This window comes from Oxyura jamaicensis, chromosome 3 (assembly GCF_011077185.1).
Source record: "Oxyura jamaicensis isolate SHBP4307 breed ruddy duck chromosome 3, BPBGC_Ojam_1.0, whole genome shotgun sequence".
NCBI classification, from domain to species: domain Eukaryota; kingdom Metazoa; phylum Chordata; class Aves; order Anseriformes; family Anatidae; genus Oxyura; species Oxyura jamaicensis.
The window spans coordinates 7,104,419-7,117,012 of NC_048895.1; the positions used below are offsets into that span (position 1 = coordinate 7,104,419).

The 12,594-nt window shown below is 41.2% G+C and overlaps 1 protein-coding gene across 17 annotated transcripts in view; it reads left to right on the plus strand.

The window, feature by feature from the left end:
* Nucleotides 1-12,594, plus strand: part of SPTLC3 (serine palmitoyltransferase long chain base subunit 3) — a 115,319-nt gene that overhangs the window by 26,602 nt on the left and 76,123 nt on the right. For 16 of the 17 annotated variants that reach the window (XM_035322741.1, XM_035322743.1, XM_035322739.1 and 13 more), the window contains one exon: nucleotides 378-543. In XM_035322741.1, coding sequence (XP_035178632.1) covers nucleotides 427-543 — 117 coding nt within the window. In that variant the 5' untranslated portion in view covers nucleotides 378-426. Of the gene's footprint in view, nucleotides 1-377; nucleotides 544-11,908; nucleotides 12,064-12,594 lie in introns of those variants that run through there. The other variant, XM_035322757.1, reaches the window with a different exon arrangement.

Consider the following 12,594-nt stretch of genomic DNA (forward strand, 5'->3'; position numbering starts at 1 on the left):
AAAAAAAAAAAAAAAAATGTAATGCTCCTCCCAGGGAGGTATTTAAGAGGTAATATATCTTTAAGTGTCTCCGCCTCTGAATCCACCCACTTCTTGATAGCTGCAGCAGTCTTGTTGACTCATAAAAGCTGTGTTCATACAATAGCCAGCAATGAGCAGTATTTTTCAGAGATTTTAAGAGCACACCTCCTGCTATGTATTTCGCATTCTAGTTTGCTGGGGCTGAAGGTGTATGAAAGAAACAGTTTTAAGTTTCTTAGATATTGCAAAAGATAGTTCCTCCTCTCATCCTGGAAAATCCTGACAGACCAGTTGGATACCTTTCAGGCCTTAACTAAGAAGTTTATCTGCTCATCCCACTGTCTTTTTTACTGTAGAAAGACCTGAGACACCCTTAAGAATTGAGAATCTGACTAATTTAAACAGATGGCTAATCCCAGTGCAGTCTGCAATGGACATCTACATCATCATCATCATCAGAAACAGAATAACCTTTTAAAAAGTGGAGTCTGTAAGAAAAATGGAATTACCAAAGGAATGAAGGTAAGGTTTAATTGTTTACTGCAATTGTCTTAATATTGAAAACAAATAGTTGCAACACTGCTTATTAAGCTAGTTTTATGAGGGTCTTGGTCTTCATTGAACAGGTGGTATGGCATTGGCTTGTGTGTTAAGTTTTATAATCTCAGAATGTGCTGCTGCATTGTTTTCTGTCATCCTAAACTGCAGTAAGAGTTGTGGATGCTCACGAACATGCTGTTTGTGGACTAACTAGGCTCTAGTTCACATCAAGCACAGCAAACACATGCACCCTGAAAGACAGTAGTTTCCTTTTAAAGCTTAACCAATGGTGGAGTTGACTCTGCAACATATGAATCACGAGTGGAAAGCTGTTTTAACAATCTAAAGTGTGTGTGGAGTGATTTTCAATGTATGATTTATTGCTGTACAAATAAAACAACAACAACAAAAAATGTAGGCAGGAGAAGCTGTCTTTTCCTGATGTTTACATTACTGCAAGGTTGGCTCGATACCTACTTTACTGATGCCTGCTTTCCAGCCTTGAACAGCTTAAAATCCACATCAGTTTACTTACCATTTTCTCGAGCTGTTCTCTGTCAAACCAACACTTCTCATTTATGTGAACATTTTGTAAAGTAGTTGGAGTGCAGCATGCCAAAGAACAAACCACAAAACCAAAGGTGTTCTTTTACCAGAAGAGACGAAGACTTAAATGTTGCCTGTCTGCAATACCTGTTCTGCTTGGGAATGTACTGTCTGCCTTAAAGTGTCCTAATTCTGGATCTTAGTGTGACCATTAGTAGAACCTCTTGTAGTGACTAGGAGAAGGCTGGCTTTACAGCATGGTGCCATGGTGAGAGGGGGATGAAGAAGTTGCTTCAGGAGCCTGAGCTCTCACCTGACTCTGTCTCTTTGGAGCCTGTTGAAAGCCTTAGACAAGTGTGGCAAGGGCTCCACTGCTTTACAAGTAAACTGCTATCTTAAATCTTTTTTAAATGGAGCTGTCATGCACCTAGCACTCTAATGAAGGCGCGCCCAGTGTCAAGCTTAATGATTGTCTGGCTTTAGGTGTCTCCCTTGGTATGGGTGTTCCCTGATCGCTGGCTTGCGTAGGATGAGGAGAGCACAAAAGCTTGTGCAATGATCGAAAAGGCCTTTCTTGGGATTTGCTTCCAGAAACCTAATTTAGCATCCTTTAATATATTACATGTATTTCCTCATCATTTTATATATTAAATATTTGCCACTATGATAACAGAAATCTTTGCTGTTGGTTTGAATAGCAAATTTCAAGGACTAAGCCTCACCACTTGTCTGTTGCTAACTTGCTACAAATGAGCAGTTTTTAAGCAGTAAGCTCCCAGGAGGGTATTACTTAGAATTTCCTCCTAAATTGGAAAGATATGGCCAGAGAAGTGAAGTAGAATATTACCAAAGGTAAGCAAAAGGGTAACAATGGTTGGGCTGAAAGGATGGTAAAGAAATGAAGGAAGTGTTAGTAGAGATAGCTGCTGGATTAGTGAAGTGCTATGAGCACTATGTGATTGGAGGAGAAGGGGAGAGAAGTACTGAACCACTGGTAAATACTTTTTGTGGCTGAGAAATAGTTAAGGAAGTGAAGCCTTAAAAAGTTCAGGAGGGTTATCAAAGGCAGATTTGGTAAATCCTGGTTTGGCACTGTGTTATGAATTACATGCCATTTCCCCTGTCTTCCTGCTTCAAATGCAGGTTGAGAAAGAAGGAAACAATAACAGACAAGAGCTCTGTATGAAACAGGAATCTCATTCCCGGTAGGAATCTCCCCATTCCTGTCTGGTCTGTTTCCCCACCCCAGCTGCCTCACCCTGTTCAGTACTTATGCTTTATCCTATTTTGCAGGAATAGATATTGTTCCCTTCTGCCAGGTCTGTTTACATGGCTTACTGCTGTAGGTGTATAACATCACCTAGTCTTATACTCACAACACCTTGCTGAGGTGTGCTCCCCCTTTTTATTGCTGGGATCTGAGGAGCAAGGAAAATGGCAGCTGGGTGCACAAGGAAGCCTGTGCAGGAACCAGATACAAGTTCATCATCATTCCAGTCATCCTCCTTTTCTCTTCTTTTGTCCCTTCTCCATATTGCCCTGATTTCCCTAATATTGTGCCACGTGCTCACATGCACGTATGTATTTATGGACTCTTCAGCAGATTGATTCATAATTAAGCACCTTACATAGGAGAGGAAATAGTGCTAGGATGTTCAGGATGCGGCTGATGATACTGCTTCTAGCACCTGAGACTTGTGGCAATTCTGAGATCTTGAGCTTTGTTACAGCTGTGTTACTTGCAAGGAGAATAGAGAGATGTTCTGGTTTGAGAGAGAAAGCTGATGTTCCTGAGGCTGCAGTAAGGGCACAGCATGGGGAAGGCTTCTAAACCAGGAATATGTAGCAATATCTGCACAAAATTGGCTGACTGGAACATCAGGCTTTGCAAAAATCAGCTCCATAAACATCTTTTCTAAGGAGCCCACAGGAAGCACTGCCTTTGAAAACACTGGCTCGGGAACAATGTATTTTACATCTTTATGATGTAACAACATTTGTGTGTCTATGTGCGTGACAAGAGAGAGAGAAACAATTCTAATAAAGCAAAGCCTCCTGTTTTCTGAACTAAGGATTTTGTTTAACGGGTTGGGGAGGGTAATTAGGGATGATCAAATGCAGGGGAGCAGGAAGGGAGGCTCTCTTCACTTCTAGCAGTCTGTGGCATACCAAGGGCAGGAAAGGAGGTAGCTAAGTAATAAAGAAGCAGTGAAGCATCCTGCCAGAAGAGATGCTGTTGCTTCTGGCAAAGAGATATGCTACTTTGGTGGAGAGGGACTGTTCATTTGAATAGCTTCTGTGATTATTTGAAGTCTGACTCTCTTGGGTCTACTTGATAGCATTCATTGGAAGCTGGGCCACAGTTAGACCTTAGCTTTGGGAGGTGGGTCATGGGCCATCTCTTTCATTTAATTACTGCTTGTAACATAGGCATATGCTTCATATTCTTCCAGAACTTGAAACCTGGACTGATCTTTGTGTAAGGCACATTTCAGTGGTTAACCTATTTTGTTATCTAACTGTAGTAGGCAGGAGAAAGTATTTTCCTAGCAGTAGTTTCTTTTGCTATGAATTGCCGTTGGTTGGGTGACAGCTGTAGGGGACATCGTATTTTAAAACAATAGGTGTTTTGTTTTGTTTTTTTTTTTCCAATGGGAACAATATTTTTTCCTATGGTAAACATTCAACAATTTTGTTTCTTTGATAGATCATTTCATTGGATGCCTTAGAAAGCCTCCAAGACCAATTTCAATCTATTCATGAATTCTCTTTTTCTTGCCTACACTATAATGGTAGTAGCTTGGAAGATACTTGCAGTGAACAGGCTACAGCTTTTTCCAGGACTTCCAAACTCTTTTCTGAAAAAGAAAAGAACATGGAATGATACCAGACCCAGTAACCTCTGTCTCGATTTTTGATAGCCACAAGACATGACGGCCTCTGGCATTTGGGGCCCTAAAATTCAGAAGCTGATTGTATTTGCCTTCTGTCTTCCAACATCTGGTCCTCCTCCTAACCTTTCTACTCTGCTAGCAATTCAATACTCACTCCAGCAGCTACCCTGTGTCCCTTCCATCCTTTTTCCTCCCCTGCTTTTCTTCCTCTCTTTTCTGCACTACAGCATCACTCCCAAATGAAGATTCTAAAGAAAACATCGTTTAAAAAAAAAAAAAAGAAATCATGAAAAGAATATGCCATCCAGCTGTTCTCACTGGATTCATTTTTTGTATGTTGTAAATGCTTCCCCAGATTGCTTTGTGCTGTGTCTTCTCACATATATAGCATTTAGTTCATGTGCTTTTGCAGTAATTAGTGTAACTGGGGCATTCTGGATGCAAGCTCAATATAAATGTTAACGAGTCCTGTGGGGAAAAAAAAAATAAGCTAATTCCTGCAATTAGGGTGATGTGATAAGGCTTATTAATGAGAGAATGGAGGGAGGGCTTAAGGCTGATCAGACTACAGTTTTTCCAAGTTTGTAACCTCATCTGTGCAACTGTAATGATCATAACAACTTTTTTTTTTTTTTTTTCCTCTAAAGTATCTTTTGTTGTTGTTGCTTTGTATAAAAACAAAGTGAAAACTGACATCATTGGCCCCAGCCTGGTTCATCTCCAACACCTAAGCCTTTCGGACTTGTTTCCTTATGCATGTTTTAGTGGAAAGTGGAATCCCCATATGAGTTTTATAGCTGTAGTGACAGCAGGAAAGAGTTGGTTTCCTGTCTGCATTCCCTACCAATTACTTTACCTGTTGCTTCAGCTGCACCATAGACATGATCTCCTCATCCTCAGTTCCTGCCTTCTTCTCTCCTCAGTTTCGGGCCCCAGAAATTTGTTGCTTTGTACCAGCACTCTCAGCTATTAATCACAGGTCTCAGATCCACACCCTTGTTTCTGTCATTTGCCCTGCTATGTGATGAGCTCAATGCATTGGAAGCAGGAAATGTCGAAGGCTACCTTCAGCAAACGGAGATGTGACTGTAGTGTGGGCACATGTAACAGTCAAGGACTCTTGTAGCAATGCTTAAAGTATGTTGCATGAGATTTTACATACAAGACAGGAGATTGTTGGCATAGTACAAGTAAGTTTCTAGTAAGGCTGGAGTCACTCTCCTGTTAGTGGCTGGAAATCTCTAAATTCAAGTAATTTGTGGTGGTGATTGGGAATAGCAAGCATGGATTTACCAAAGGTAAATTATGTTTGACTGACTGTCCTCTATGATGAAGTGACTAGCCAAAACAGCATGTAAAGATTTGCTTTGGATTGACAGGCCTAGCAAACAAAAAAGCAGATGATAACTCAGTGGGACAAAGGAACTCAAGAAAGATGTCGGGTGTTTTAGGACAACCTCCTCCTAGCACAAGAACAGTTCATCCCTGTACTCATGAAAACAAATAAAACATCAGGAGACTGGCTTAGTTAACCAGGTAACCCATGATTGACCTCCAGTGCAGCCAGGCAGTATAATAAGAGGTGAAAGCAGGAATGGGCTACAAAAAAAAGTATGTAGGGGTGGTGTTAGGAAAGTCAAAGCCCACCTAAAGTTGACACGTACAAAGAATATCAAGGGGAGCAAGAAGAGCTTTTACTGCTACATTACTAGTAAATGAATTAACATGGAAAAAAAGGCTAGTTTCTGAATGGGGTGGGTGACTTAGTGATGGCAGACACAGGTAAAGCTGAGGTACTTTATGCTGCTTTTGCCTCAGTTTTCACTAATAATTTCTCCTCTGTTGCCTCAAACCACCAGATTTGAGGAGGAGAGGAACTACCAGTAGTGGAAGAAGTTTGAGTCATGGATCTCTTGAGAAATCTCAAACCATATAAGTGCATGGGACCAGAAGGGGTGCATCCAAGTATTCTGGCTGATGTCATAGTGAGATCTCACCCTATCCATGACCTTTCAAAGACGGTATCAAAGATCACTAATAACTTTAGACAGGCAAATGTTCCACCTGTCTTCAAGATGTAGATAACTTCTAGCAAAGATAATTTCTGAAGGCATAAAGGTGGTGGTGAAGGGGAATAGAAAGTGTGGATTTGCCAAAGGTAAATGATGTTTGACTGATTGTCTTCTATGATGAAGTGACTACATCTGTGAATGAGAGCAGAGTGATGGGTGTCATTGTATGCTAGTTGGGACATTACGGTCTTGGTGGGTAAAGTAGTGTATGGGTTAATAACTGACTGGATCATTGGGCTCCAAGGGTAGTGGTTAGTGGAGCATGATTTGCCTGGAGGCTGGTTACAAGTGGAGTTCTCAGGGGTCTGTCCTGGGATTTTTCCTGTTTAATAATTTTATCAACAAAATGGAGAAAGGAAACCGAATGCCTGCTCACCAGCTTTGGGGGCATCAGACAATTTGCTCAAGAAGAAGGCCACCATTTAGAGAGATCTAGACAGGCTGGAGGAATGCATCAGCAGAAGCATCATGTAAGTCAACAAGCACAAATGCAAAGCTGCAATAGGTTGGTACAGGCTGGGGACTGACCGACCTGGGAGCAGTTTTGCCAAGAAAGAATCTTTGAGTCTTGGCAGACAGCCCACTACATATGAGGCAGCAGTGCAGCCTGGCAGGGAGGAAGACTGTCAGTATCCTGGGCTATATTAAAAGGAGCGTAGCCAGTGTATTGATCCACTTTTACCCGGCGCTTTTTAGATGACAATCTAGGATGCTGCATCCATCTTTGGGTCCACCACTACAAGAAGCTGGAGTGACTCCAGTGGAGAGCCACCAAGGATGGTCAGGGGGCTGGAGCACCTGCATGATGAGGAGAAGTTGTGGGACCTTGGTAAGTTAGACTATTTACTGAGGTGCAGAGAAGGAGAACAAGAGACAGTGGTCATTAAAACAGGAGAGATTTCATATATGGAGAAAGGAAAAATTCAGGATGCAGATAACAGCACTGAGACAGGTTGCTCTGGAACTTGCAGCACGGAGGCTTTCCAGATCCAGCTGGGAATTTGGTGTTGACCTGCCTTTGAACAGGAGGTTTGGACCACAGACCTGCTGACCCATCCAGTCCAAGTGGGTCTGTGATCCTGTAGTATAAGGAGGCATCATTTCTCTGGTGACACTATAGTGACGGACAGAATGATGATGATGATAGAGAAGCCCAGTAGGGCCCCCACAGGTAATTAATTATCTGGTAAGATAGTTATATATATTAGTTGTATGTGCCATTCAGGCTTCCACATACTGGAAAATCACTCTTCAGTGTCAAATGTCAGAGGGGCTGCCAGCATTAAAAAACAACAAGGAATCTCATTTAGTTTCACTAGTCCTATGCACAAAGCTAGTGGAATTTGTCTCCATCTTTTAATAATTTTTGATCAATTGGAGGTTTTTCAGAGGGTGAAGATTCAGCCAGCTTTGCTAGTGATTTCAAAAGAACAGCCAAAGGCTCAACCCTCCTGCAGAATTTCAAGTCCTTCCTTCAAGGAACGAATACATTGAACTTGCTCAGTAAAAATATAGCGTGCAATTTTTAGTTGAACTGAAACAAGAAGTGGGTGTATTTTGTTTGTTTGCTGGGCTTCCTCTACCCTTATTGCTTTAACCAAGCTTTAAAAAATAAATCTGAGGCAGACACTTGGTCTGCAACATGTCATCCAGAAGGGCTAAAATCTGGGAAATCACTTGCAACCATTACTGTGTGTGTACCTAAACTGCAGGGCCTGTGAGTGCTTCCAAGTTCATGAGTTCTGCTTTGACACTGGTGTGAACAGGAGACCAGAACTCCAAAAGGTGCCACAGCACATGCTGGTGCTTCTCTGGACAGTGACTGTGTGCTCTGCTACTTTCACACTACCTAAAATAATGTATTATCACCATCTCCTAGATGGCTGTGATACACTCATTCCAAAAAGTACTGCTGTGCATTCTGTGCTTTTTTGCTTTAATCTCCTGGAGCTCCTTTCTCACTAACTATGTATTAAACTCCCAGATCAGGATTATATTTTCTCCTTGGGTAAAAGACCACGTTTTTCCACAGCAGCTTATTATTGCTCAGTAGAGGTAACTTGTGAAAAGAAAGCCATGAAGTGGCTAGTCCCATTGCCTGCATAATGATGCCCCTCCAGCATGAGAATTAATTACCTTTGCAAGTTGTACGTAGCAGTCTAGCTTTCAGAAACAAGCAGGTAATACACATTTTCTACCCACTGTGTCAGCTGGCTGCATTCCATTGCAGGAGCAAGCTCCTGAATATAATGGGCAGAATGATAAGGTAATGGTTGCTTAGGGACTGCTCTAGGTTTCTGTAAAACCAGACTTTAGCCAGAATAATGGTTAACATCATGTTGTTTCTCACAGCTTGCTGTTTGCAAGTGTGCAGTGGTGATTCAAATCCTGTTTTATGGTGTACTAGACACTATAAAGAGCCCTTCATTTATCACAATACGTGGGTCTGTTTCTGCTGCCAACAGAATTATGAACTCTCTCAAGGATTATTATTTTTTAATTTCTTTTTGAAGAAAATTAACATTTGTTGTGGCTAAGATTGTGGCACCAAGCAGCAAAACAGGAAATTAAATTTCCCTACAATGACCGTTGGCTCAGCCAGAGAATTCCTGCCATTCCTGGCAGCTAACTTTTCCACAGAAAGCACTTTTTGAAAGCAACCAAGCCAGAAGTTTTGTGAGGCCATTGTCTGAGAGAGCTGTCGTTGTGGGATGGATGCTGAGTTGGGAAGAAAAACAGAGCTTAAGGAGCAGAGCAGGCAGGAATAAACAGTTTTCTCTGCCAGACCAAAGAGTACCAAAGGGGTTTCACACTTTGGAATATATTAATTCAGCCAGATAGCTAGAGCAGCAAGATGCCTTTGGTATGAAACTGTGAGGTGAACAGCTGAATTCCCAGGGCAGAAACCAGCTATGTACACCCATGTTTTCAGCACCAAGGTGATGCTTAACCTGTTCTGGCCAGGTGACCTTCTCCCCCCCACACACCCTGCTCCTAGATAGCAGTCCAACACCAGTTTGAGAGTGACCTGTATCTGCCTTCAGTCTGAGGCAGAAGATGCTCCTGTTGCAACTGATCTGAGACTGAAAGCACTTTGAATTCTTGGGAGATCGGCCAGTGTAGATGTAACACAGCAAAGCTTTCTCTGTTCTGATCATCTCAGTCTTTTTGGAAGTCATTCAGCTGTATCCTTTCTATTGTTCATTCAGCCAAGCACAGCCTTTGGCTTCTGGTATGTTATTTTCCCCTCTTCCATAAAAATCTACCTCCACCCCACTCAGACTACCAAGTGAGGATTTATTGACTGAGCAACAGGAATATGGAAAGGGATATCTGAGGTGAGAAACTGAGACATGCAGCCATTTCAGCTGACATCACGCTGTGCTCTGCTTCCTCCAGGAACTTCCATTTGAGTTGCTGCTTTCTGGTCACTGCTGCTGATTCATGTGGTCTGAAGGGCTGCCATACAGCCCTCTCGGTGACTCATGTGTGGCTCTCTGAGACTTCAGCCTGGCTGATCTTCGCAAGCTGTTGGCCTGCGCTTGGAATCACAGCGGCCATTTGTATGCTCCTGAGCTTCTCGGGGTGTTCTGTGAGAGGGTGCTTCAGTCTCTCTCCACCTTCAAACTTCTGTCTCTTCCTTGTGCCTCCACAAAACATACCATTTTTCTTTTGAAAGGAATATTCTTCCCTTTGTTTGGCCCCTTTAGGTTACCTTCAAGAAGTGCAAAGGCAGCTACAATCAGGATGTTGTACACGCTGCTGTGGGGCAAATCTGTGAAGATCACCCAAACCACTGCCCAGAGAGAGCAGAACACAAGTGTTTCCACCCAGTCCTCAGCAGCCGTGAGTCAGTGACTGTAGTGATTTGATACAGGAACCGTGGAGGCCAGGGAATACATTGTCAGCTGCTCCCGGAAAGAATCCCAGCCCTATGATCTGATCAGATGTATCTCCAGCTCAGGCCACATGCTGGTCAGCCTCACTGCTAGCACTTCAGGTGCTGCATAGAAACCAAGAAACGAAAAATTCACAGGCACAATTCAGTGTGAAAGAGCTTTTGTTAAAGACGTTTCATGGTCCAAGAATGTGTTTGAAAAATAAATGTGTTTTGTCAGTTCTTTAAGATCGTATTCATATAAAGTCATCTAATTTGAGCTTTTGAACTTCTGGCAATCTCTTAACACCAGGCATGCTCAAAGGGATCATTTTAATTGGTCTCTGGCCCAAAACTTTTTGTCTGCATGTCTGTTGATGTCATATCTTCTTTATATAAGGCAGCACTCTCCTGTGTTGTCACTGTACAATTTTTCCTTGCATCATTGTTTTATATAAACAGCTTTTTGGTTTGCATATGTGGGTAGTGAAATTGTATGGGAGGTTCTAGCAGGTACCAGGGAGTGTTAATACCCAAGGGGGAAGTCTTGTTGCTTTTTGTTGTTTTGTTTTAATCACAAAGGAAACAAAACTGTGATTTGATGCAATCATCACCCCTCTTCCTCTCTTCTAATCACAGTCGTCTCTCACCTATGAGATATCATCCTTGGTTGCTTTTCACTTGCTTTAGGTTATGTCAGAACTGATAGTGAGGTTTTTATGAGCCTTGAAGTATTGAATTGGTGCATCTGTGAGTGAATACGTCAGGAGCATTACAAAGTAGGTTCTGGTTGGGGTGTGTGTGTGTGTTATAGCCCAGTGTAATCCCAGGTTGAGAAATGTAAAATAACTTTATCAAATAATGTATGAAGAATGCTACATGGGTGGAATTGTTTATTAGTCATTTTTGGCTTTAGATACATTTCGTAACAGTGTCTCTTTAAGTTGAACTCAGAACCTTTGATTCTACTATCTGATTCTTACTCATAATCAAGCAGGAATAATTAAAGATTCCAAAACAAAAACAGACATTTGCCACAATCTACAACTTTTAAAGAAAAAAAAGTTGATTTGTTCATTTGTTTCATTCTGTGACAATTATACTGTTAATACATGCTAAGCCTAATTGTTCTTAAAATCTACAATTGTTTTCAAGAGATAGAAAGCCTATTAATTCTGTCATCCAACTTAATCTTGAGATGTATACAAATTGAACTGGTATGTTGATACGCGTAGTGTGAAACATCGGATATCCTGCGTGGATATCCTGCTAAGCTTTGGCAAAATTTAATGAGCTAGCTTTCTGTCTTGAGACAGAATACATGCGCTTTGGGAACTGAGCATCTTTAACCCAAGATGAAAATGAATTTTATTAAACCTATTGTACTAGGAGAAGTATAAGTTGCTGCTTTCCTGAAAAGGAATTAATTGGCCTTCTCATGTGTCTTATTTACTAGCTAAAGAATGAAAATTCTGCAAAAATATAAGTCTTTAACCTGAAATATACCATACCAAGAAGGGCTGCAAGGAGGATGCTGTCTGTTTGTTTGTTTGTTTTGTGAGCATGGATGGGTGAGCTGGCAGGCCCCAAAGTCTTGGCTTCTGGGCAGTGGTGCTCAGTGTGGAAACCTAGCAGAGGACTTGTTTTTTCAGCAGAAACTAATGTCTACAAGATCCTTCTGTTTTCCTTCACTACAAAGTATTCCCAAGCATGCAGGTTCACCTGCCTGTTTCCAGCAAGCTTTTCTCTGTATTTCATTGGTGTCTTGGCTCTTCCTAAATTTCTCTTCTGATGAGAAATTTATTCTGTTTACTGACTTACTGTATAAGGGAAGTCCTGCCATCACCTTTTTGATTTCAGAAGGAAATTACCATGGCTTTTTCTTTAGAGATACATCTTTAGAGGCTATGCAAGAGTGAAAATCACCAGACTCTTTGCCAGTAATGAACAAGACCATATAACCAAGAATGACAGATCAAAAATGGAACTCTATCAACTTATGTTCCCCCTATACACACTCCCAACCCAAAGTATTGATTAACCGATATATTTGAAAACGTTGACATGGACTTCTCTGCTGTTAGGACAACACAATTAAATAAAGCAAAGGAAGGTAAAAAACACCTTTACTTATCTATAGGTGGAAAATATTTTAAGCTGGCCTAGAAAAGGTACTATTAGTATTTTTATATCTGATGTTCAGTATAACTGGAGACCTGTTGAGAACTTCTCATGCACATGGGCTGAGAACTATGTTTTTATGAAGCCAAGGTGAAACTCATATTTTTATTTAATTATTTTATTATTATTAGCAGAAACTCTGTCTTTTTTGGCTGTTACAGTATGTACCTCATGAGAAACATAGTGCTGCAATCCTTTAATTATGTTGCAGAAATGTTAATGTTTACAGGAAACAATTTAATTCAACAACAGGTTATTCAGAGTCTTAAAACATAGGCATACGTATTTTTATTCCCTGCTGAGAGCTCTATAGGTGTCAAAAATATGTGTCTGGGCATATTGTATGGGGGTGGGAGGAAACTACATAGTTTGTATAATGTTATTTATGAAATTGTGCTGAAAGTTAATAATCTTGGTTCATTTTGACCTGGTTTTCTATAGAAACGGTATATGTAGCAGTAGT